At 46.5% G+C, this 26,275-nt stretch overlaps 1 protein-coding gene across 1 annotated transcript in view; it reads left to right on the top strand.

The window, feature by feature from the left end:
* The window catches only part of EFHC2 (EF-hand domain containing 2), a 179,059-nt gene extending 153,781 nt beyond the window's left edge, over positions 1–25,278 (top strand). The window contains exons 14-15 of the mRNA XM_030304654.2: positions 8,070–8,175; positions 25,103–25,278. Coding sequence (XP_030160514.1) covers positions 8,070–8,175; positions 25,103–25,204 — 208 coding nt within the window. The 3' untranslated portion in view covers positions 25,205–25,278. The remainder of the gene's footprint in view (positions 1–8,069; positions 8,176–25,102) is intronic.
* Positions 25,279–26,275: the final 997 nt, after the last annotated feature.

Raw genomic sequence — 26,275 nt, 5'->3', positions numbered from 1 at the left:
TCAAGTAAATAAATTAAATTAAAAAATCGCAGAAGGTGCTCAGGTGGGCACCCCTGGGTTTGCCGGGTAATGAACTGAAACCAAACACAACCAAGTGAATCAAAAATGTGTCTTCACTGCCCTCCCTCCCTTGCAGCTCTAGTCATGCAGCCCAGCCCATTCACCTGTGTTGCAAGATGGCCTTTGCAGCAGAGGGGGAAGCCATGTTCCTTTTCAGCAAAACACAGCTGCTGCTCTGCCTTTTACCTCCACAGATGGAGCTTTATTCGTTGTGGCAAGGAGATAGATGGCTTCTGTAGTTTTCAAGCCATTCATCCTTTTAAGGAGGGGGGGGACCCAAAGCACCCGTCAAATGACACATTTCTAAGAACTCCCACCTAGCTAGGCATTGAGGAGAATGCTTGGGGGGGGGGGGGGGGGTCATGATTATCTAAGGAGGAACGAGGGAAAATTGCCTTCCCTCCCTCTTCCTCCACAAACATGTCCCTGAGTTTGTGTAGGGAAGGAAATGGTGGCTTGCCCAAGTATCAAAGGGAAAGAGGAATTTATGGAGGCTTTAGGAAAACACTTTAGCACTGTGAGCTGGGACTTTAAAGTAAGGAGGCTGACTTTTTAACAAGCGGAGAAACACTTAAAAGCCAGAATTAGTGTTACCCTTTAGGGCAGTCACCCTGGAAGACCGTGCACGGGTTCCAACAATGTTGCCATAGAAAGTTCTTCTTTGGAATTGCCTTCACGGCCTTTTTGAGAGACTTGCCTCCAGAGTGGCCAATCTTCGTCCTTTGACCACGGATCAGAGTCTTAGCAAGAGCCAAAAGTCATTCGGCGAGGAGCAAAGCAGGGGGTCCTGGTGGACAATCAGGAGGCTGACATTTTTTTTTTTTTAATTTTTTTTTTCAACGTTTATTTATTTTTGGGACAGAGAGAGACAGAGCATGAACGGGGGAGGGGCAGAGAGAGAGGGAGACACAGAATCAGAAACAGGCTCCAGGCTCTGAGCCATCAGCCCAGAGCCCGACGCGGGGCTCGAACTCACGGACCGCGAGATCGTGACCTGGCCGAAGTCGGACGCTTAACCGACTGCGCCACCCAGGCGCCCCAGGAGGCTGACATTTTTGATCAGGGGCACAGCATGACCCCGAAGTAAGGAGACGTATTTTCTATACGATTCACAGGTCTTTCCAAAATGTTTTGAAAGGATGGATAGGATCTGGCAAAGGATGACAGGGAGGGCGCCATTTATGGGTGACAGGGGAGACGGTATTCAGAGGTAAATGCAGGCAATGACTGACTTGTTCCCAGTACCCGAAGAGTCAAGCCTTCCTCCGTCTCTGAACTGCTTCCTCTTGGCTCCTCTGCCTCCTATTTGGACTATTTTTAGAACCCGAGCTCTCTTATATATCCATATTCTCTCTCTCTCTCTTTCTCTCTCTCTCTTTGTACATTTTGTACTTACATCACACTGGTACATTCTCATGGTAAAACAAAAACAAACACAAAACTCAAATAATTCTAAAAAGCTTATTCCAACGGCAGCAGCTTCCAGCCACACCCTTCCCCACCTCCCAGACCCATCCATGCACAGGAAGCAGCCTCTTTCAGTTGTTCTAGCCATTTCTATAGACGTTTGACTGTTTGTTTATTTAAAATTTTTGTTAGGTGACATACTGTGGGATATGGGTTTCAAAAGTAGAATTCCGCGACTCGTCACTCACGTACCACCCCCAGTGCTCATCGCAACCAGTGACCTCCTCGATACCTATCACCCACCTAGCCCATCCCCCACCCACCTCCCTCCATCACCCCTCAGTTTGTTGTCTATCGTTAAGAGTCTCTTGTGGTTTGTTTCTCTCTCTTCTCCCCCCTCTTACCGTATGTTCATCTGTTTTGTTTCTTCAATTCCATATAGGAGTAAAAGCATCTGGTATTTGTCTTTCTCTGATTGACTTATTTGACTTAGCAAAATACTCTCTAGCTCCATCCACGCCATTGCGAATGACGAGATTACATTCTTTTTGATGGCTGGGTAATATTCCATCGACATTTAAATAACACGCACACACTACTGTTTCTGTGTTTCTCATTTTTAGATACCACTGCTAACTTCCTGTTAGGGTGCTTGAGGATTTAACATAATATTAATTCCCACTATTGGTCTTTCTGGATGCTCTTAGGATCTTCTCTTCGGGGCCTTGTGTGTATGTGTGTGTGGCTGTATACAGATTCCCTGTGCTTAATATGGGCCCTTCTGGTCTGGAGACCCTGTCCTTTGGTTCTGGGAAACTTTCCATCAATTTTTAGTAATTTCCTCTCTTTCATTTTCATTTTTCTCTTGTGAGAACTCCTGTCATTAAGATTTTGGATGTCCTAGGGGCGCCTGGGTGGCGCAGTCGGTTAAGCGTCCGACTTCGGCCAGGTCACGATCTCGCTGTCCGGGAGTTCGAGCCCCGCGTCGGGCTCTGGGCTGATGGCTCGGAGCCTGGAGCCTGTTTCCGATTCTGTGTCTCCCTCGCTCTCTGCCCCTCCCCCGTTCATGCTCTGTCTCTCTCTGTCCCAAAAATAAATAAAAACGTTGAAAAAAAAATTAAAAAAAAAAAAAGATTTTGGATGTCCTAGGGGCACCTGGGTGGCTCAGTCAATTGAGTGTCCGACTTCGGCTCAGGTCATGATCTTGCAGTTGACGAGTTCGAGCCCCGCGTCGAGCTCTGTGCTGACAGCTCGGAGCCTGGAGCCTGCTTCTGATTCTGTGTCTCCCTCTCTCTCTGCCTCTGCCCTGCTCATGCTCTGTCTCTCTCCATCTCAAAAATAAAGATAAACATTAAAAAAAAAAAAAAAAAAGATTTTGGATGTCCTGGATTTGGATCTCTCCTTTCCCGGATTTTCTCTTTGTCATCATGATTTTCTTGACACGATATTCCGCCTCTTCTACTGTGTGTATTTACTACTATCAGATTTTTTATTCCAGGAGCACAGTTTGTCTGAATGTTCCCTTTTTTAGTTTTCTGTCCTTTTTTCACGGGTATACTGTATCCTCTTATCTTCCCTCTTTGCCTCTGCAACCTAATTGTCTTTGTTTTTCTGATTCCTTTTTTTTTTTTTTTTTTTTTTACTGTTGCTGTTTTGGCTTCTGTCCTTAATGCTTGAAGCTTTTGGGGGGGAGGATCTTGTTGATTGGTGGGTTTCACTGCACAAATCCATCTCCTACCCCTCATTTTCGTTAGGTGAACCCCAGAAGCTGGAATCTGGAGATCTTTCTGAGACCATTCAGAGAATCAGGAAAGGAATTCTATCTCCTGCTGGAATAGGAGGGAGGGTGGAATGGGGGAAAGGGTCACCAAAGCATGGCTACAGGTATTCTAGAAATGGGAAAGGGGAAGGAAGGGGGCCGAGAGGCCCAAGTTCAGTGTGTAATGCTCTCCTCTGCCCCCGATTATGCTTCAGCTCCCCCAGACTGAAGCTTCTTAAGTTGAATTGCTCTGAAAGAGAACTGTATAGAAAAAGATACTCGGGATTGGCTGCCCTGGCTTTGTTCAGGCTTTGAAACAGCCCTTGTTTTCAGTCTCACACCATGTTCCCGCCTCTGATGGCATCTGGAGCCTGCTTTCGCTGAGCACCTCAGGAGTTCTGTGGACCACATTGGCTAATCTCTAAGTGGCCCCCTGCCTCCAGACATTTACAGTTTAGCTTCCCTTCCTCAGCTCTGCCAAGCTGGTTACCAGTCCTTGGTCTGCTTTCCATCTTGCAAAAGATTTTGAAGATTCCTGCCCACCGTTGTCTTTTTTTCCAGCTGTCATGAACATTGTGGGTTACCACCTATTCCTTTATTGTCGTTTTGGTGGGCTTTTGGTGAGAAAGGGAGATAAATATTTGTGACCAATCCGTCAGGATTAACTACAACTCTGTCCACTTCCAACAGCAAAGAATTCTTCCAAGAAGCATTGGCTCATTTTATCCACTTTCATTGAAAGATGCTTTGTTCTCTTGTCCCTTGCTCCTTTTGCTGAGAGTTCCATATCCATTGAGATCCTCTAAGAACTGAAAAGAAAAACTTGGAGTGTTATACCACATTAGCTCAACTCTTCTCTGGAGCCTGGCTCTGGGTCTTTGAAAAGACTAAATCTCTCAAACGTTTTTCCTCAGAAAACATTCATACATCATTTCTAAGCTGTGTACTCTTCCATTTCCAGCTTTTGATCCTTCCTGAATATCATTTGATTCACAAATATCCTTTCCAAATAGCCTTTGAAATGGGTAAGTGGTTAGATGTGTTGAGTCTGACATATCGTGTGTTGGGCAGGGAAGAAGGCTGGGCACCTAGGGGTAACAGGTAGGGATGAGTAAAGAGAAGACTTCTTGGTAACAAAGTATGATAATAGGAATTCCAGTGGTGATTTCGGAAATCTTTCTAGAAGTTTCCATCGCCATCATTCAGGGCAAATGCAGATTCCGGTAGAGGGACTCAGGTAAGAGGAACTTCAGGAAGGCCTTTCTGAAGAAGCAACATTTGAATTGAGACTTTCAGACAAAGGGACCAGAGGGGCAAATGCCTCGCATTTCTGGAAGAAATCTCAGCATGCTCAGAGAACAGGAAGAAGGCTAGTGCACCTGCAATGTTTTGAACAGAGATGGAGTTTTCAGGTGAGATCAGGGAGGTCAGCAATGGGCGGATTACATACAGTGTTATAATCCCTGATGGGGAGTTCAGCTTCTGTCCCAAGTGGATTGGAAAGCCATTGGAGCGTTCAAGGAAGAAAGTTATTGATCTGGTCTATGTTTTAAAAAGCTCATTCTGATGGAGGATGTGTCTGCAGCATGGTCAGAGTCGAAGCAGTAAGACCAAGCTACAAAGCTATGGTTATAACCCAGGTAGGAGTTGATGGTGGCTTGGAGTTAGTGAATGGGAGAGGAGGTGGAGGAAAGGATTTATGATCTGCTATGGTGGTAGAACCCTCAGGACTCGTTAGTGGATTGTATGTGCGGGTGAAGTCTGATGTGGTCCTACATTTGTTTGGTAATCTTTTGACTGGTTCCCAAATTACTGGGATGTCACACTTCTGAAACCTCTAGGATTAAATAAGTGTCTCCTGTAATTGACGTAACGGTAATTTACCGACAATTACATTCTGTACTCTAGAAACAGAGAAACTTAGTTCATTGGTGATGTCATCCAATCGCTCAATCTGGTGGCTTTAAAAAAAAATTTTTTTTAATGTTTATTCATTTTTTTGAGAGAGAGGGAGACAGAGCAGGAGCAGGGGAGGGGCAGAGAGAGAGGGAGACACAGAATCCGAAGCAGGCTCCAGGCTCTGAGCTGTCAGCACAGAGCCCGACGCGGGGCTCGAAATCAGGAACTGTAAGATCATGATCTGAGCCAAGGTCAGACACTTAACCAGCTGAGCCACCCAGGCACCCCCCACAATCTGGTGGCTTTTAACACCATCTGTATGCTAATGGCTGCCACATTTTTGTCTTCACCTCGAACCTCTTCCCTGAATTTCAAGCTCATAGATCCAACTGCTCACTTCCCATCAAAATATAACATATGCAAACAGAACTCCCGGTTGTTTTCTGCCAACCTGTAGCCCCGGCAATCCTTCCAGTCTCAGGACAGCTATATTATTCCAATTGGTCAAGCAAAACCCTTAGAGTTGTCCTGAGTCCATTCATTCTCTCTGTCTCTGTCTGTGTCTCTCCCTGTCACTGTATACAATCCTTCTGGAATCCTACACTCAAAGTATTAAGAATTGACCACTCCTCACTGATCTCCACTGCCACCGCCGCCATTTATGCCTCCTCTGGGTTACGGAAAAAGACTGCTAACTGCCCTCACCACTTTGGCCCTGCCCCTGCATTCTCTTCTCAATGTATCAGTCAGAGCAATCTTTAGAAAATACAACTTGGGTCCCATAATAGCTCTCTGTACAGTCTGCTCCTGTGGCTCTTAGTTCCCTTCAGTAGGAAAGTTAAAGGTTCTACATGATCTCATTCTCTGACCTCAGCTCCTACTCGGAGTATTAGGGAATACTTTTCTTCAAGGCTCCATGCTAAATGCAAGTTTCCTACAAAACATCTTTAATTGATTGAGCTTCAGTTCCTCTCCCAAAACACACACAAATAAAAGACATCATGGTCCAGCATTTTGGCTACAAATATTTCCATAAACAGAGCATGTCCTTTCAAGGAGTTCAAGATGACAAGTGAGCCAAAACCCAGACGATAAACAGTGGTAGGGGGCGGCATATTGGAGTTGCATCCCAGAACCCTTGGCCAAAGAAAATGTACACAAAAAAATAACCAAATTCCCTTTCCCCTCTTCTGATCACTGTTGATTCTACTTTGTTTAGATTGATGAGCCTGTGTGACTTCATCTTGTAACATTTAACTTATTACTGCTAATTTTTATTAGTTTATAAATACGAGCCATTATTTTCTTTAATCCTGAGGGGGGAAAAAAAGTCCTTTGGTTATGAGTATGCTATTTTCCTGCATTTATCATCACCCAGCTTTCTTTTTTTTTTTTTTTAATTTTTTTTTTAACGTTTATTTATTTTTGACAGAAAGAGACAGAGAGTGAGGGGGAGAGGGACAGAGAGAGAGGGAGACACAGAATCCGAAGCAGGCTCCAGGCTCCGAGCTGTCAGCACAGAGCCTGATGCGGGGCTCAAACTCATGAACCGTGAGATCGTGACCTAAGCTGAAGTCGGATGCTCAACCCACTGAGCCACCCAGGCGCCCCAACCCGGCTTTCTTATAATTAATTATCCCCTGTTCATTCTTGCAGCAGAGTCTTGTGCACCTCACTTGCTGGTGGGAGGGGTATGTTGAGTTGGAGGTCCTGAAGGTGCTTGAAATAATACCTTTGTCTTTTCCTTCAAACAATGGTCGGACGTTACCAGTGTATGTTTTTGAGCCTTAAAAATGGGCAGAAAGTGGGGCACCTGGGTGGCTCAGTTGGTTAAGCGTCCGACTCTTGATTTTGGCTCAGGTCCTGATCCCAGGGTCATGTGATCAAGTCCCACGTCGGGCTCTGTGCTGACTCTAAGCCTGCTTGAGGTTCTCTCTCTCCCTCTCTCCGTCTCTGTCTCTGTCTCTCTCTCTCTGTAAAAGAAAACAAGATTGGCAGAATGTGGTCAAATTCAGAGTAGGTGGTATTGAGGTATTACACTGAGAAGTGCTTTGCTTGTATTTAGGTCATTCTAGCAATTGTGTTGAAATTCCTAGGTCTTAATAGCCAAAAGTCTATTATGGTTAAAGGTTACATTTATGCCAATGTTTTCTTTTAAGTGAAAATGGGCTTACTTAATGTTTTTTCTTATGAATTTAAAACAATTCAGATGATACAGAAAAGTCTGAAGAAAACAGCAAAACTCAGTCTCTCTTCCCAGAAATAGCTGTTTTTAATATTTCAGTGTGTTGTTGCTAGACTTTTTCTATGCCTTTTTATATAAATATAAACCTCAAGTAAGATCATAACTCTAAATACTGTTTCATAACCGCCTTTCTGCTCAACAATACATCATGAACATATTTCCAGGACAGTACATGTGGATCTAAATAAACCCTTTCTAATGGCTCGATAATAAGTGATAAAGATACCTTTTATCTTCCCTAAAAATATCTTAGTAGACAAAATGAATCTAGGCTCCCCTTTAAAATTTAAAAGGCATGCAGTCTAAAAATACAAGGAGATTTTATTTTACTGACCTATTGGATCAACGATATGAAATTAAAGGGGACCTTCAAATACTCTGAACAAAACGGTCTCGGTTACTGAATAAGCTCATTTCTTTCTGTGGCAACTGCAACAAATATTTATTGAGCACCTACTAAGTGCCAGCATTAATCTAGGTGTTGGGGACACGTTGGTAAAGTAGCTGTATGGGATCTTTGCTCACAAAGAGTTCACATTCTCAAGAGTTAGAATCAGAAAATAAACGAGTAAGAAACAGGAAAAATAGCAGATATTGAAACGTACCTGACATTATGTTTTCATGGTAGCATTTAAGGTGACATTTCGGTCCTGAATTCTGCAGATTGAGTCAAATTATATTCCATGATTATATTTTCAGGTTTCAAGACAGTGAAGAACAAATAAATTACGAGTTATTTTTCTCTGCCCTGAACTGGAGAATGAATCCGATGCCCGAATTGCAAGCGATATCGTTTACTAAAGAGGTAAAATCAACCTTGCATTTTTAATATCCTTTATCTGAAAAACTAGTTTTCAACATGAAACATTAACAGCCGCGCTTTTGGAAAAAGCGCTTCCGTCTTCCTGGGTATTTGCGGTAAAGGCAAATCGCTTTCTGTGCTGAGTGAACATCTGCTCTATAAGAGCATGACTTCTCTTGTGCAGCTGAATTTTTGTTAACTCCAGTCGCATCCCATTATATGGAAAATAGGATAATAGGTTACAGTTATAAATAGATGTAAACACTGTTATCAAGGGATTCTGCTAACATCATCGTGAGCCACAAGAGCAAATCTCCGATGGTGCGTGTTTCAAGAATCCCCAGTGTATCTGTGGCTGTGCATACAGGTTGGCCTTGGGTGACAGAGGATAGTATGGGGACGCGCATGTCACAGTGCAGCCAAATTTACCATAAAAATTCAGCAGGAAAATGCTTGGTTAGGGAAAGCAAAGTTCATGTGATCTGATGGTGCTCTCAACATTGTGGCATTGTCTGAATTCCCTAAGATCTCTTTGGACCAGTTGTCTTCAAGGAGTGGGGGGGGGGGGGGGGGGTGGATGGAGGTTTGTTTATATTTTTAACATGCTCCAGAAATTGATTTTCTTGGGAACGTCCCTTGATAAAGCAAATGTCATGTGGTTGCTCCCAGAAAGGAGGCATTTATTCCTGCCTGTCGCTGCTAACCAGCTCATTCTGGCCTGAACTGGCCTACTGCCCCTGGAGAGTTCCCTCAGGCATGCTGCTATTCTGGAGCAGTCAGGCAGCCTTAGAACTTCCAGATGGTTGGGAGAGAGTGGTGGCCTTTGGAGTCGCACAGAGCTAGTGTTGAATTCTGTCTCTGCCACTTGCTTAGCCGAGCGGCTTTGGGGGACTTAACCCATTCGCTTATAAATCTAATTCTCAGACAAATCGTGAGTCGGTAATCCACTCTCAGCAGGTTCTATGCTCAGCGCTGGGGTCCAGAGTGAAGGTCATTATTGCTGCCTTTTGCGGGGGGGGGGGGGGACACTGCCCATGGGGGCATCAATACACTCACTCATGCTTTGGAGTATGGCATGATACAGCCTGCATGGGATGGAATGGGTTGAGGAGGAAGCCTTCAAGAAATTATACTGGGGTGGGGGTGGGGGTGCCTGGGTGGCTCAGTTGGTTAAACGTTCGACTCTTGATCTCGGCTCAGGTCATGATCTCACGGTTCGTGAGTTCAAGCCCCGTGTTGGGCTGTGCACCGACAGCACAGAACCCGCTTGGGATTCTTTCTGTCTCCCCCTCTCTGCCCCTCCCCTGCTCGTGTGCACACGTGGGCACGCGCTCTCTCTCTCTCTCTCTCCCCCCTTCCCTCAAAATAAATAAACTTTAAAAAAATGCTTAAAACAAATCAGAGTGGCATTGGGGCGGGGGGTGGGGTGGGCAGCAAGTCTTCTCAGGGGAGGTGACGCTTGAAATTTGAATGCTGAATAGTACGAGTTAGCAAGGGGGAAGGGGACACATCCTGGCATGAAGGCACGAAGGGAGGAGTGGAGGAGGAGGAGGCTCGAGATACCCGCAAGGCTGAGGTTTGAATATTGTCCTGCAAGCTCTGGAGGCCGGGGACGGGGTCAAGGAAGAGAGCGACATGATCACGTGTTCCCTGTAGAGGGAGCTTTGCTCTGGGCTGGATGGTGGGCAGTTTGGAGAGGGGACTTGGGAACAGGTAGACCCATTAGGAGGCTCTTGATGTCCCGTTGTCACCATGACAACTGCAAACACGTAAAGCACATCCTATGTGCCGAACACTAAGACTGGAAAGATCTACTGACTCATTTAATCCTCCTTGGAACCCTAGCAGGTGGATACTCTTGTGATCCCCATTTTAGAGATCGGGAAGTTAGAAAAGCAGCAAGTGTGTGGTAAAGTGAGAATTGTAACTCACGCCCGTTTCACTATGAAGCATAGAAAGAAAAAAAAATCTTTTTTAATATCATCATGATCGAACATATTGCATTTAATTAACTAAAACCCAAGATGCCATCACAAAAACAGATCAGTACTATCCTTTGGTAACCTTTTCATTCTTATCCATGCAGGTACTTAAAAATGAGAGATGGCATTTACGTTCTACCTTTTCGCTCCATGTTATAGTATCCTGGGCTGGTTGGATAGCATCCATTTGTCCCTTTAGGACTTTTCCCCGGCCCCCTCTCCCCTGCTCTGAGTCCCAGGCAGCTGACCTTTATGGGCTGCATCAACGGGTCCGCTAGCCCTCTGCCCCCCACCTCCCTTGGGTTGGCCAGTGGCATGCACCAGCAAGAGAATGGAGGGTGGAAGGAGAGAGAAATCCTGTCCCTCCCTGCCAGTTCCCGTGGACTAACCACGTCCTCCATAGCTGCCCACCACTCCAGACTCGAGTGCCCACCCTCAGGAACCCTCCAGTAACCATTACCACCCCTTTGGCCCCAGGCGGTGGTAACGGCCCCCCTCCGCCCCTTGCTACACTCCTCGAGGGGCTGGAGGATCCCCTGTGGCCTTTCCTGACCGCTTCCTGCAACTTGGTAAACGGTCACTTTATTTTAAATTCCCCGCAACTTCCGCGATTTGCCCATGTCCTCTGTTTCCTGTGGCATCCTGAATGACGCGCGTGCTTTTTCGTGCTAGTTGGCGACTGCCTTTGTCGTTCTTTTCCTTACTTCCTACCTGTCTCCTTTTCTGTTGCACCCAGTCCACCACCCAAACGTTCACCTGTACGTTGGGGGCTTCGTCACTTATTGCACAAAAATATAATTCTAGGGGTGCCTGGGTGGTGCAGTCAGTTGAGCGTCCAATTCTTGATCTCGGCTCAGGTCATGATCTCACGGTTCGGGAGTTCGAGCCCCACATCGGGCTGTGCGCTGATGGCGTAGACCCTGCTTGGGATTCTGTCTCTCCTTCTCTCTGCCCCTCCCTCCTTGTGCGTTCTCTCTCTCTCTGTGTCTCTCTCTCTCTCTCTCTCAAAATAAATAAACTTAAAAAATGTTTTTAATATATAATTCTACCACATGCATTTATCTGTGGTGTGTTTTTCTTACGTAACGGTTCATCATGGGCAGTCACGCTAGTTTAATATGTATAGACCTGAGCCATTCTTTAATAGCTGTAGTATGGATACAGAATAATTTATTCATCCATTTTTCTGTTGATAGGCGTTCAAGTCATTTTTGCGTGTTTGCCTCTGACATCATGGTAGCTTATCACTTTAATTTTTATTTTCCTGATGACCGGGCTAATGATCTTTGGGTACGACAATTAAGAAAGACTTTTTTCATAGCAACCCAGCATGCGCATATACAGTGGAACAAAAGTCTCACGAATCAGTACTATTCTAACTACGTGTCGCGCAATGTGTTACTTTCTTTCTCTTTTCCTTCTTCCCTGGTTTCCTTTTCTTGCCTCTCTCCCCCCACCCTCCTTCTTTCTCTCTTTTGAGTGCAGTTTGTGACCCGTTAAGTTGATTTAAGGGCCCAGAAAAGGATCACCGCCCACACTGGAAGAGAAGCCACCAGGCGGGAAGGCCAAAGATTCGCTCTCCCCTTAGCCACCCCTCCCCCATTTCATCCCTTACCCACTCTGTTGCTGGGACAGTTACTGAGCTGTGGACGTCAGGTGCATCAGAAGTGTGGAGCAGAGGGTCTGAAACCACATGAACCCGAGTTCACATCCTTAGCCCTTTGTGCTAAGTTACTGACTTTGTGCAAGTTACTGAACCTTTTAGGTTTCCTCCCCTCAGAAATGAAGATGACAATAGCCCTTCCATAGGCGTGGTTGTGAGGGTTGAGGGTGGTACACATGAGGCCCATGTCGCCACACCTGTCCCATAGTAAGGGCTTAAATGTTAGCTATTATTATTGTTTATAAAATGGAGAGGTCTTGGGGCGCCTGGCTGGCTCAGTCGGTTGAGCGTCCGACTTCGGCTCAGGTCATGATCTCACGGTTCGTGAGTTCAAGCCCCGCGTCGGGCTCTGTGCTGACGGCTCAGAGCCTGGAGCCTATTTCGGATTCTGTGTCTCCTGCTCTTTCTGCCCCTCCCCTGCTCGTTCTCGGTCTCTCTCTGTCTCTCTCAAAAATAAATAAACATTAAAAAAGAAAACAAAGTGGAGAGGTCTTAACTTTCTCAGGTGAAGGGGCCGGGCCTTGAGCACTCAGCTTCCAAGGCTATGGTCAGTGATTCCACCCTTAAAGGTAGGAGAACCACAACAGGAAGGTGGCATCAGAAAAAGGGCCTGTGCTCCAGCAGTGGGCTCGTCCAGTTGTTACTTATGTGCCGTGAGACTTTACTCTTCGGGTCTCTTATCAACTCTGCTGACCAAGCCTGGGAGCGGGTTCTGTCTGTGGGAGGCATTTGTGAGGGGCCATTCCTTTTTCACCAGTTTTAAAAAGAAAAGAACCTAGGTATGAAATGGTACCAGTTTGACTTCATCATGAGAACGTAACTAGATCCCAGAGCCCACAGTGCTCTGGTATTCCTAAGCTTGTTATTGTTGCGTAAAGAGGATATAAGATAGCTTGGGAATGTTACCAGTGAGTCTATAATCTCATGTGAAAATATTTAGCGCGAATGGGTTGAGCATAATATTGCAGGGTTGATACAGCACCATCAGTAGTGAGAAGTCCAGGATCTCCTGAACCCTGTAAGTGTGCTGACATGTTAATATCCAGTAATGCCCTGAGATGCTCAGGTCAGAGCCTGTCACAGGTTGGGTTCTCCAAGAAGCAGGTGGAGTTGAATGCGCAGGGTGTTTATTTAGGAGTGTTCTTGGGCTCGATACGTACGAAAGGGAGGGAAGGATACAGGAGCGGGCAGACGGAACAGTTGAGGCAACCCACGGGGAGCTCTGGAACTGGAATGGCCTTTCCGAGCTGTCCCGAGTTGGGCCACAATGGCTTGGCCTTTATCCTTTATCCCTGTGGGTTGCTTTAGGAAGGGGTATGACCTTGGATAACGTGACTCCTTGCAGCCAAGATAGCGCTTAAGCTGAGGCCATCCCTGCAGGGGACTCTCAGCAGCTGGGCCACCAAGTCCTTCCTCAAGGAGGTCCTGGATGGTGCCTCAAAGCTTGGCGACGAGCTATTCTTGAAGCTCTTGTTTTTTGTTTTTATTAAAAATAATTGACATACAATATTGTATTCGTTTCAGGCATATAATATAGTGATTCGACACTCATACACATTGCAAAATGGTCACCTAGTTACCATCTCTCTGTCACCATCCGGTGTTATTGACTGTATGCCCTCTGCTGTACATTACGTCCCTGCCGTAGTTACTTTATAACTGGAAGATTGCACCTCTTAATTCCCTTCACCTACTTCATCCGTCCCCCATTTCCTACCCGCTTCGGCAACCATCAGTTTGTTCTCTGTAGCTATGAGTCTGTTTCTGTTTTGTTCGTTTGGTTAGTCTTTAGATTCCACATATGAGTGGAGTCATGACGGTATTCCTCTTTCTCTGACTTATTTCACTTAGCGTAGTACCCTCGAGGTCCATCTGTGTTGTCACAAATGGCAAGGTTTCCTTCTCTTTTTTTGATGGCTGAATCATATTGTACGTACAGACCACAGTTTCTTTATGTGTTCATTCATCGATGGATGCCTTGTCTGTTTCCACGCCTTGGCGATTTTAAATACTGCTGCAATGAAACATAGGGGTGCATATGTCTTTTCAAATTAGGGTTTTCATTTTCTTCCAACAAATACCTAGAAGTGGAATTGCTGGATCGTAAGGTAGTTCTATTTTTAATTTTTTGAGGAACCTCCACACTGTTTTCCAGGGCGGCTGCACCAGTTTGCATTCCTCCCCGCAGTGTATTTCCTCCATGTTCTTGCCAGTGCTGTTATTTCTTACCTGTTTAATTGATTTATTCATTTTAGAGAGAGAGTGTGTGAGCAGGGGAGAGGGGCAGTGGGAGAGAGAGAGAGAATCTCCCATCAGGCTCTGCACTTACAGGCAGAGCCCAACGTGGGGCTTGATCTCACAACCCTGGGATCGTGACCTGAGCCGAAATCAAGAGTCAGACACTTAACCTAAGACTGAGCCACCCAGGCACCCTACCCCACCCGTCTTTTTAAAAAAAATTTTTTAACATTTTATTTTATTTTTTGAAATACAGAGAGAGAGAGAGAGAGAGAGAGAGAGTGAGAGAGAGTGAGCAAGGGAGGGGCAGAGAGAGAGGGAAACACAGAATCGGAAGCAGGCTCCGGGCTCTGAGCTGTCAGCACAGGGCCCGACACGGGGCTCGAACCCACAAACCGCGAGATCCTGACCTGAGCTGAAGTCGGACGCCCAACCGATGGAGCCACCCAGGCTCCCCTTTTAAAGTTTATTTTTGAGAGAGACAGAGAAAGTTAGAGTGGGGGAGAGGCAGGAAGAGAGGGAGAATCTGAAGCAGGCTCCTCGCAGAGCCCAACACAGGGCCGGAACCCACAAAACCGTGAGATCGTGACCTGAGCCGAAATCGAGAGTTGGTGACTCAGTCGATTGAGCTACCCAGGTGCCCCTCCTCTGCCCGGCTTTTGATATTGGGTTTTGTGAGTGCTTTTTATATTTTGGATATTAACCCCTTATCAGACGCATCATTTGCAAATGTGTGCTCCCATTCAGTAGATTGCCTTTTCGTTTTGTTGTTGGTTTCCTCTGCCGTGTAAAAGTTTTTTTAGTTTGATGTCATCCCACTTGTTTATGTTTGCTTTTATTGTCCTTGAAGCCTTTGGTGACCGTTCTTGGTATCAACTGGGGGCCTGGCAGTGTGGCACAGCCCCCTCCCCGGCCCTGCTTCCCTGTCATTGCCTGATCTTTTACCCGTGGCAGGGAATTAACAGGAGAGCAGTTAACGCTGGAAGAAGCCAGGAGGAGTCAGATCAGTTGTGTAGATCTGTGGGGACCCAGTTGGGCAGAGAAGGCCTCTCCCTTAGAGCTTTGAGGACAGCCAGCATATTTGGGGTATCTGCCATAGCCGGGAAGTCCCGGGCGGGACTTCAGGACAAGATCCACCAGGTTGTGGGGGCGGCGCCTGGGTGACACGGTTGGTTGAGTGTGCACCTCTTGATATCGGCTCAGGTCATGATCTCAGGGTCATGGGTTCGAGCCCCACATCGGGCTCCATGCTGAGTGTGGAGCCCGCTTGGGATTCTCTCTCTCTCCACCCCCCCCCCCCCGTCCCCCTCTCTCCCTTTCCCCCACGGGGGGAACCTGCATATCTTTACTCCTGTGCTGAATGTTATCCGCGACACGATCCCTTCCCTTAACTGGGGGGCCTTACCGAGAAACGCAAAGGGACTTCCTGGCTGACGAAAGCCGAGCAGGCCTCAGTACTACTGATTCCACAACCAAAATCCTGTCTGTGTCCATGTTGATGGACGGGATGGATGGTCAGGGTACGTACGGGTTTGGGGCACCTTCCCAGTCTACCCTGATTAAACTGCCATGTGGGGGAGGGGCCAGAAAAGGGGAACAGGACCAGTGGCTTCAGCCAGCGGGGGGGCTGAGTAGGAGGGTGGTCTGGGACAGGGGATGGGAGAGGCGGGGCCTCTCTCCAAAGCAGAGAGCACAGTGATGGGGCGTCCTGAAGTGAGCACTGTCCAGCCATCAGGGGGAAGCCGGCAGTCGGCAGGCTTGAACTGACAAGCCTTGAGCCCCTCCCGGGGGGCCAGAGCTGGCTACGTCCCCACACCGGTGAGGTTCCAGCAGGGACCAGACACCGCACACTCAGAGGAGTCACGGACACGGATTTAGCGAAGGGACTATGGACAGAGGAGCGGATAGGGTTACAGGACCCAGTCAGGGCAGCGGAGCACTCAGGGACCGGCAACGGAGGGAAACCTTTACTTTCCCTCGGTCTGATTCTTGGAGCCCAGGGGAGGAGCCGGCAGAAGGTGGGGGGAGGGGAGGTGGAATCAATACCCTGATCTCTTGGTGCTGCCCATTGGCTGGACCCACCCACCAGCAGCCACAGAACGAGGAAGCTCGGGGTGTGATGCAATCCACAGAGGTTGGCCTCCCAGGGCAGTGAGCTGGGTGAAAAGGGCAGAAAATGGATCTTCTGGGGGCAAAAAGAGAAGGAGCCTGCACAGTCCGTTGCCAGAATACAGACTTGGGCTCGGGCGAACCATCCTCCCAGCCAGGGGATAAGGCTAGGTCCAGACAGCAGCTCCTGGGGCTTGGTCTGCTGGATGGCAAGACTGGTCCCCCAGACTCGGGTGGGGCTCCCCTGCATGTGATGGTCAGTTAGCTGGTCTCCGCCCATAGGGCTGGGGTCCGATAACAAACAAGCAAAATTGACAAAGAGGACTGTGGTCTGGGGCTAGGCTAGCTGTGATCAGTCCCGCTGCCCTTTGGTGAGAGACCTTCCTACGTGGATGGGTGTTACTCCCCGTGACCGTGACGGTGGCCTGTGGCCTGCATTCTCAGGAGTTCCTTGGCGAGGCCTCTGCCTGGCTCCCACGGCAGCCCACGGTGAGCCCATGAGGCTGTAACTTAACGCTCGCTCCATTATGTGACTGTCTGCGGTCTCAGCACGTTGCCCTGGCGTGGTCAAGGCCTGGAGACCCCATTTCCGTTCTGTTGTGCTACATCGGTCCTCATATAAGCTTTGTAACTTTTGCCCCGTGTGACTGGCGTCTTATCTTTTGACATTTCTGAGAAACATTGTATGTGGCTTCATTTTACGAGCACTGTAACTGCCGAAGCATTAGCAATCGACCCTAAAGCCCTCGCTTGCCGCAACAGGATGATCTTCTAGCCTTGGCAGTGGGGAGTGGGGACCACTCGGGGGCACCTTGGGATACATCTTTGGACACCCTGGTTGTTGAGAATCTTCTTCGGGTGTTTGGAGGGTGGGGTATCCTGTGACGTTTTATTGTCCCGCTCTTGAGCGAAACTAAGTATCACTCCCAATTTATAGATGGGAAGCTGAGACTCAAAGGCATCCCGAAAGGTAAAGACTAAACTAACTGAAGTTAGGGGCCTGGTGCCAACCTTTTAAATAAGCAGTTATTTCTAGAATCTGAGGTTGAATTTAACAGTTGAAATGAAAGACTATTAGTCATGCTCACTGGAGTTTAAAAGTAGCTGACGGACACATGCCGATCGCCTAACGCAAAACGGTAACCTGGTGGGGAAGGATCCTGCCAGAATCCGCTTTGGTTTGAAGCGTTGGGTGATGTCTACTTTAATTGCCTGCAGAAGCCTACAGCTCTGCAGGCAAGAGCTTTCAAGTCTTCTCGAAAACTCTTTTTACCCTGCAGTGCGGTTTTAAGGAAAGGTCTCTTGTTTAAAGGCCACACCTATGTTTTAGCTACACTCAGATGGCCATTCTTGCAAAGATTTGTGTAGGGCAGTGGAAGCCCTACACAATATTGGAAATATTGGCATGGTGGCGAACACAGAAACGGGCGGGAATAGAAGCAAACCTCCAGGTTTTCTAGGTGAGCTTTTCCCTGTGTTATCAGAATGCTCTGGACCATCTCACCAAGTATTTGCAAAATTTCCTCCCCAGATTTCAGTTTGATTTACTGAACTTTAATTGTCTTTGCAATTTTCTCAACTTAACTCAATTAGTTCTGAGGTCATGTCAACCTATTAGAAGGCAGTAAATTTAGGAAAAGCACCATTTCAATCCCATACGTGCTACTGGACTGGTCTACAAATTCATAGCTATTTCCCACAGAAACGTCTTTTTTTTTTTGAGTAAGCGGAGGGGAATAACAGAGTGAAATCACTAACATGACTCCATCAGCCTTACATTTGGGAGGAATAAAAATAACCTTGTTTCAGTGAAGCGTGGAATTTAATTGGCTCCCGATCTTTTCCCCTCATGCATCTGGTGGCCGGTACTACAGTAGAAAATTTTAAACTAGAAGGAGACATAATCCAATTAAATTTCCTTTTAAAAATGTCAAAGCAAATAAATCCAGAGCCCAGGAGCTCACACACAGCTCTGCTATTCTCACTGGGCAGCTGCCGCTTACTGGGTTTCTAGCCAGTGCCATCTTTGCTTCAAGGGCGTATGATTTTTACAGATCGGCAGCTCCTTTTTTTCGCCATTGATGAACAAGTAATTTATTGCCAACTTGTCTGACTTGCAAGCCAACTTGCAAGCAAACTTGGAGGCGGTTCCCAGCCTAAAATTTCAGCGTCACGATTTTGCGTCATTGTTGAGTTTCGCTCTGCATATCATGGCTGTTCCTTCTTCCAGCAAATACTGTTTATGCTCCAGGTGGAACTGAATTCTGTTTCGAGATTTGGGCGCAGTCTCTGGAATTATCTGGAAGTTTGTCAGGAAGTTGCTCGGTTCCAAGCTGTGCTGTGACTTTCATAGACACTATTAATTTTGGTAAATACCAAAGTGCAGAGCGTCTTTGTGTGACTTCCTCTAGAACCCGACTTGGAGACAAGGATTTGAGTGTAGATAGATTTGGCGGGCAGGGGCAGGAAGCAAAAGGGACACTATCAAGGGGGTGGGGAATGAAGGGCAGGGCATTTCTCAAACTAGTGACACATTTTGGTGACTGGAACTTAATGCCTCTGGGAAACTGAGGGATCCCGTGGCCTAGATGTTCCTTAGTGTTTGCCCCCACTCCCCAAAGTGCAAGGGAGTTGCGGTATTCATCCATCAGCTCCCATCAGTCATGGATGAAGGCTACTTCTGAAGTGGGGGGAAAAGAACGAATTCACAGGCCCTTGTGGCATGTCACAGGGGCGGCTAAAGTGGGCCTCCGAGGCCAAAAGAAAAGTTTTCGCGCAAAAGAACGCAGGTGCTGGTGGTCGGAAGTCAGGCAGGGGCGTGCCAAAGTGGAAGGGGTGAGGGGATCCGGAGGGGCGTTGGCAGACCCTGCTACGTACGGATATTTCAGATCTGGAATGGGAAGCGTCGGCTGCTGTGGATGAGCTCTCCTGCTGGAGACTTCCCATGCTCGTATTTCCACTTAAAAACTTACGTGCACTGCTGGGAATACGATAATCTGGAGTTTTCTTCTCATCTTGTAGTATAGCGTGAATAAAAGGTCAGTGAACACGAAGAATATTTTTACTCACTGCCCAGATTGTCGTATTATGTAACGTAGAACATTTGTGGATTTATTAGAGCAGTTAGGTGGCGGGAGTGTGGGGTTTCTCGTGTCTCCCAAGACCTCTTTATTTTGCGAAGAGACGGCCCAGGGGACTCCTTTAGATGGACCCCAATTACAGGCAAAACTATGAAGAAGATTCCTTTTCCCTCTACTCTATTGATGCCTCTCCTCCCCCTGAGTTTCTTCAGTCTTAGGTCCCGCTTCCCACCCTCCTCTGGATCTCGATTTAATTTCTGTCGGTCCATTTAAACTAGTACCTGTGAAAATCTCCCTAGGATTGGGGGTGGGCTACAATTCTGGCACCAATTCCAATGTGTGGCGGTTTTGCCCTACACCGAGCAACTCTTGACATCAGCTGGGGGTCCTACAATTCGACTCCGTTCTGTCGTGATCTACTTGGAGAAAGCATCAGATCCCAGTGGGTGTATCACCTGTGCTTCTGGTCAACTGGCTATAGACGGGAGGTTCCCACAACCCCCTCCTTGGGTTCGATTAATTTGCTAGAGCAGCTCACAGAACTCAGAGAAACATTTTACTTACTTGATCACTCGTTTCTTATAAAAGGATATAGGGGCGGCCTGGGTGGGTCAGTTGGTTAACCTCCGACTCTCGATTTCAGCTCAGGTCATGATCTCACAGTTTGTGGGTTTGAGCCCCGCGTCAGGCTCTGCACTTAATGGCATGGGACCTGCTTAGGATTCTCTGTCTTCCTCTCTTCTCTGCCCCTCGCACTTGCTTTCTCTCTCTCTCTCTCTCTCTCTCCCCCTCTCAAAAATAAACATTAAAAAAAAAAAAAGGATATAACCCCAAACAGCCAGGGGGCAGAGATGCATAGGGCCAGGTAGGGGGGACAGGCAGGGAGCTTCCACGCCCCCTCTGGCCACCCTCCTCAAATCTCCACGTGCTCACCAACCCAGAAGCTCTCCGATCCCCATCCTCTTGGGTTCTTACAGAGGCTCATTACAAAGGTGTGATTGATTATTAAATCATTGGCCATTGGTGATTGAACTCGACCTCCAGCTCTGTCCCTGGAGGTCAGGGGGAGAATAGAAATGACAGTTCCAACTCTCTAATTACAAGGTCTGTTAGCCTAGCAACCAGCCCCCCCGTCCTTAGGTGCTTTTCCAAAATGTCTCATTAACATAAGACACCTTATCACTCTCATCACTTAGGAAGTTTCAAGGGTTTTAGGAGCCGTGTGCTAGAAACAGGGACAAAGACCAAATATACATTATCTTATTATGGATCACAATATCATATTGGCAGTGAATGGATCCTGGGTTCCTCAACCACTGCAAATATTGCCTGTGGCACTTGCCAGGTATTTGGGCAGAAAAAGTCACTCCCACTTGGATCCTAGAAAATAGTGACAAAGGGAAACCAAATGGAGGGAAGTGGTTTTGATTCTAGAGAGAGAGAGCATAGCCATGGAGTAAAGAAATGGACTCTTGTGTCTTTTCATCTTAAATTATCCTTCATTTCAAACCTCAGGGTATTTACTTGAGCTTCATTTTGCCCAAGTCTGGCTTATGGCTAATAAGTATAACTCTCATCTCCAAATTCTTGTTTTAATGAGATGTCTGAGGACATATTGAACAGTTGAATGACTATTGATTAAAATATATCATTTTGTGTGTGTATATATATATCTGCATATCACATACACACACAATGATTTACTGCTTTTTGGTGTAGGAAGGACATTTCACCAGGTTCCACGTGGAACGGATTGTACAAAATACGCCCTAGGGCTTAGTTTAGCCATCATCCATCCGAATGGCCATTTCCTTCTTCACACAGCCAGTTGGTGGTTTAGGCTCAACCTCCAGTGTCTGACAGGAGGCATTCTTGAGAAAGAACAGGAACGTCCCTTCCAGAATCACATTGTTGGGGCAACTGGGTGGCTCAGTCGGTTAAGCGTCCAACTCTTGGTTTTCGGCTCAGGCCGCGAGCTCACGGCTTTGTGGGTTCCAGCCCCACATTGGGCTCCGCACGGACAGCGCGGAGCCTGCTTGGGATTCTCTCTCTCTCTCTCTCTCTCTCTCTCTCTCTCTCTCTCCCTCTCTCTCTCTCTCTCTCTCCCCCTCTCTCCCTACCGCTCCCCCACTCACGCTGTCTCTGTCTGTAAATAAATAAACAAATAAATATATAAACTTAAAAAGAAAAAGAATCCCATTGTTTTCGACTCAACTCCTCTTGTTGAAAACATTAGGATCAGATGTAGCCAGGCAGGCTGAGAGCCAGCTGCTTGTAGATATAGGCCCACTCCTCTCATGGGCTTCGGAGGGCAGCTCAGCAGCTAAGCAGAGCTCTGGAGCCCGCCTGCTGGGGTTACAGGCCAGGCTCCTCCTCTTAACGGGCCGTTTTCTGGACAAGCTGCTTAACCCTTCTGTCCCTCAGTTTCCCTTTCTGTAAATAGGCATCCAAATAACACCTGCCTCTTAAGGGTTTCTGTGATGGTTAAATAACTTAATACATGTAAAACACTTACAAGAGTACCTGTCACATAGTAAATATCCAGTAAATGTATAAATGCCTCAGAGATGCCAGTGCTGGGTGTTCTGATTCTGATTCTCTGTTAGCGTTATTAATCACCACAGTTTTACGTATCACCCCTATTTCAGTCACCTCCACGTCTTTGCACGGTTCTGGACTCTAGGTCCATGCTCCGTAGAACGCTGTTTACCAGAATCTTAACCTTAATGTCCTAACGGGCACCTCAAATGTTCAAAAATGTCCCAAATTGAACTTTGTTTTCCCCCTCTGATCCTTACTTCCCCACTTAAAAAAAAAAAAAAAAAAAAAAAGATGTTTATGAGGCGCCTGCGTGGCTCCGTCGGTTAAGCGTCCGACTTCGGCTCACGTCATGATCTCGTGGTTCGTGAGTTCGAGGCCCGCGTGGGGCTCTGTGCTGAGAGCTCGGAGCCTGGAACCTGCTTCGGATTCTGTGTCTCCCTCTCTCTCCCTGCCCCTCCCCCGCTCACGCTCTGTCTCTCTCAAAAATAAGCAAACGTGAAAAAAAAATAAAAACAGTTTACAACTTCTCTCCCTGCTTTCCTTATTTTGCTTATAACATCACCCAGGGTTGAGTGTTGAGCGCCCCACATCCACCCCCCAGCCCCCCAAGTTCATGTCTACCCAGAATCTCAGAATATGAACTTATTTGGAAACGGGTCTTTGCTGATGTAATTAAGAGTTAAAAATGAGGTCATACTGGATTCCGGTGGACTCTGCATCCAGTAATTGGTGTCTTAGAACTCTCCTTACCTGTATTTGTTTACCTGTACCCTTCGTTTATAAGGACACCAGTCCTGTCGGAGTAGGGACCCACCCTACTCCAGCATGACCTCCTCTTACCTGTTTACATCTGCAGTGACCCTATTTCCAAATAAGGTCACCTAGTGAAGGTACTGCGGGTTAAGATTTCAACATGTCTTTTTTCAGAGGACACAGTTCACCCCTTACCACTACCCTTTCTTTCATCCCCGCTCCGAATCGATCACTTTCCAGGCATCCTGTGTTCTACTGCCGTAAAACCTTTTCGTACGTAGCTCTCATTTATCCCATCCTCAGCTCCCCTGGTTGTGGCAGAACCGTCTCTCTCTCTCTCTCATCTCTCTCTCTCTCTCATCTCTCTCTCTCTCATCTCTCTCTCATCTCTCTCTCATCTCTCTCTCATCTCTCTCTCTCTCATCTCCCTCTCTCTCTCTCTCTCTCTCTCTCTCTCTATCTCTATCTATCTCCGGGATCATTGCAGTAACCTCCAAAGTGATTTTCCTCCTTCATTTCACCCAATGAGTGAATCTGACTAATTGCTGATCGGATTTCTCTGATGGAGACCCACCGGCGACTTGGCCTAACCATGGCAGGAAGTATCAACTAGCACAGAGAACCCAAAGTTTTGGCCCCATATTTTCCTCCCACCCACCTCTCTCGCCCTTGGTACTGTGTATCCCAAACCACAACTGGGTTGTTCATTCTTTCTTGAAAATCGATCTTTAGGTCTGCAGGCCTTTGCTTATGCTGTTCCATATGCCCAGAAAACCCTTCCTCATTTCAGCCCCCCTGCCGAACTGGTCTTCATCCTATAAGGCCCGGCTGAAACAGTACAGGTTTGCCTCCACGATTCCATCACAGAGTTATTGGGCCCTTACCCGTGCTTCTGACGCCTTACGACTCTGGATACTGATGTAACACTAGGAAAGATACAGCACCTCTTATATAAAACAATTAACCTTGACAGTAGAAATGTAGACAGCCACAGGATATGGACTTCCTCACCCCCCCCCGTTGATATTAATATCAACCATTGTAACATAAATAAAGTGTATGTGTGCATATCTGTGTGCATAGATTTATGTATACAAGATTTTTTGAAATCTGACACATGTTTACTACTTAGATAATTAAGTTTTGTTGCCACCCAGCTTATCAAAATATTCGTAAACCTCTCTAGAGTAAAGGTATTTATTTTCTGAAATTAGAAAACCTATATACAGGTTTGTCCCCTGCTGTCTGCCTGCTGTCTGTCTGTCTGTCTCTCTCTCTCTCTCTCTCTCTCTCTCTCTCTCAAATAAAGAAAACACATATACACAAATATACACATGCCGTATCTGTTGTATATAAAGCATATGTGTATATATATATATTTATCCATCCATATAAAGTATATATAAAGTAGCTTCTCCCCAAGAGCATACTGTGAATGATTCATGGCTCTTTTCGTTGTTAAAGAAACCGTAACCAACAGGTCAGTGTAGCTAGTTCAGATTTTAATAATTGAGTTCTCTTTTTTAACTTTTTTTCACGTTCATTATGTATTTTTGAGAGAGAAGGAGCATGAGCAGGGGGAGGGGCAGACAGAGAGAGGGAGACACAGAATCGAAGCAGGCTCCGAGCTGTCAGCACAGAGCCCGACGCAGGGCTCGAACCCACAAACCACGAGATCGTGACCTGAGCCAAAGTCCGACGCTTAACCGACTGGGCCACCCAGGCGCCCCAGTGATTGAGCTCTTCATAAAGCATGGGGGAGTTATCACTGCAATGATGGTGCATAACAGGCCCCCCCCCCCCAAATTTCAGTGGTTCTCAACAACAGGCATTTCGTTTTCTTGTCCGTGCACCTGTGTGGGTCAGGTGGGCGGACCCCACCTGTGTCATTTGGGGACCAGCAGCAGCTTGGGCCGTGTTCTTCTCATGGCAATGGTACACGCACGGAAGGCTGAGTCAAACCGCACGGGCTCGTTAGAGACCCTGTTTGTGGTGCACCTGCTAACATAATGCAGGCCGAAGCCAGCTGTGTGGCCAAGCCCATATCAAAGGGACAGGAAAATAGACTCCATGTATAGGAGGGTCTGCAAAGCCACATGGCAAAAAGCACAGGTGTATAATTCTAACACAGAAAGGGATGGAGTGAGCATAAGCATTCAGTCTACCACCGAGTCCTCATGATTCGAAAGTGGACAGAAATGTCTCATTTGAAAATAAGCTATTTATCAGGGGCGCCCCGGTGGCTCAGTCAGTGACGCGTCCGACTCTGTTTCAGCTCAGGTCACGGTCTCACTCCTTGTGGCTTCGAGCCCCACGTCCGGCTCTGCGCTGGCAGCGCGGAGCCTGCTAAGGATTCTCTCCTCCTTCTCTCCCTGCCCCTCCCCCAACGCTTTCTTTCCTTCTGTCTCTCTCTCTCAAAATACATAAAGGAAATGTTAAAAAAAAAAAAAAAGCGCTATTTATCAAGAGCTTATATAAACCGTAAGAAACAATTGGGTGTTGCATATACAAACCTGCGCTTTGAAACATGGTTATAATTCTGTCCATCTTTGGTTTTTTTCTAGAGATGTGAAGATGTCTGGCTCGGGATGCCATCACCTATTCCTGTGAAATACGTTGACTATTTTAGACTTTTAAAGGATGTATTTGGCCTGGTGGAAGAATAACCGTATGCCAATTTTTGGTCAACTCCCTTTGATCTCCTGCTCTCGTTTGACTAAGTTTATTTCACCAGATACAATTTCATTAAAAAAAAAAAAAAAAAAAAAAGCAAGGTTCATACTGAATTGAAATCCATAGATCACAATTGATTTCCTTTTGTCGTTTTCGCACTTCAGAACATCATATTGCACGGCTGATGTGCCAGCATGATTAAAAATGCCGTTTAGGGAAACGTCAAACATTTTTGCTACATGTATGATTTATTAATACCAAAGAATCTTACGGCAGTTTTCTATCCGACATAATTTGATTCGCTACGACACAAAAAGAAAATTATTTTTGACAGCTATAGATGACAATATAAAATCAAATTATATCTGAGCAATACGTTGTGATTCTGGTAAACATTTTTTGAAATCTTTTTGACACGTGTTTATTACTTCTATAATTAAGCTTTGTAGCAACCCACCTTACCAAAATAATCCTTAAACCTCTCTAGAGTGAATGTATTGATTTTCTGAAATCAGCAAAGCTACGAGAAGGACTCCTGCCCTCGCCCCACAATACACACACACACACACACACACAACGCATCACAACGCAACACACGTAAAAATTTGGGAGAGAAATCAAAACATATGTGGTGTTTATATTTTAATGCCCTTTTTATATCTAAAGTTAGCTGTTAACTTAGGAAGAAGTATGACCAAAAATGTATTCTGTTTAAAGTATTTAGGGATGTGAATGCGGAGGGTTTTGAGAGATCTTTTTTGGTTCATTCTCCACACACCCATACCACCCACCCCAGAGAGATTTAAATATTCTGATAACATGTTTCCTTCCTGCTTTTCTCTGGTTCTATTTTGATTTTTCATCCAGGCCCAAACGTTATGAGTCTCAGCTGAACTTCTGTCATGTAGCAGATATTTGATTAAAACTCATCACCATGGGCGCCCAGGTGGCTCGGTCAGTTAGGTGTCCGACTCTTGATCTCGGGTCAGGTCGGGATCTCACAGTTCATGGGTTCGAGCCCCACGTTGGGCTCTGCACTGACAGCATGAAGCCTGCTTGGGATT

This window comes from Lynx canadensis, chromosome X (genome assembly GCF_007474595.2).
Source record: "Lynx canadensis isolate LIC74 chromosome X, mLynCan4.pri.v2, whole genome shotgun sequence".
In the NCBI taxonomy this organism is placed as follows: Eukaryota; Metazoa; Chordata; class Mammalia; order Carnivora; family Felidae; genus Lynx; species Lynx canadensis.
This window is presented reverse-complemented; position numbering and strand designations above follow the sequence as displayed.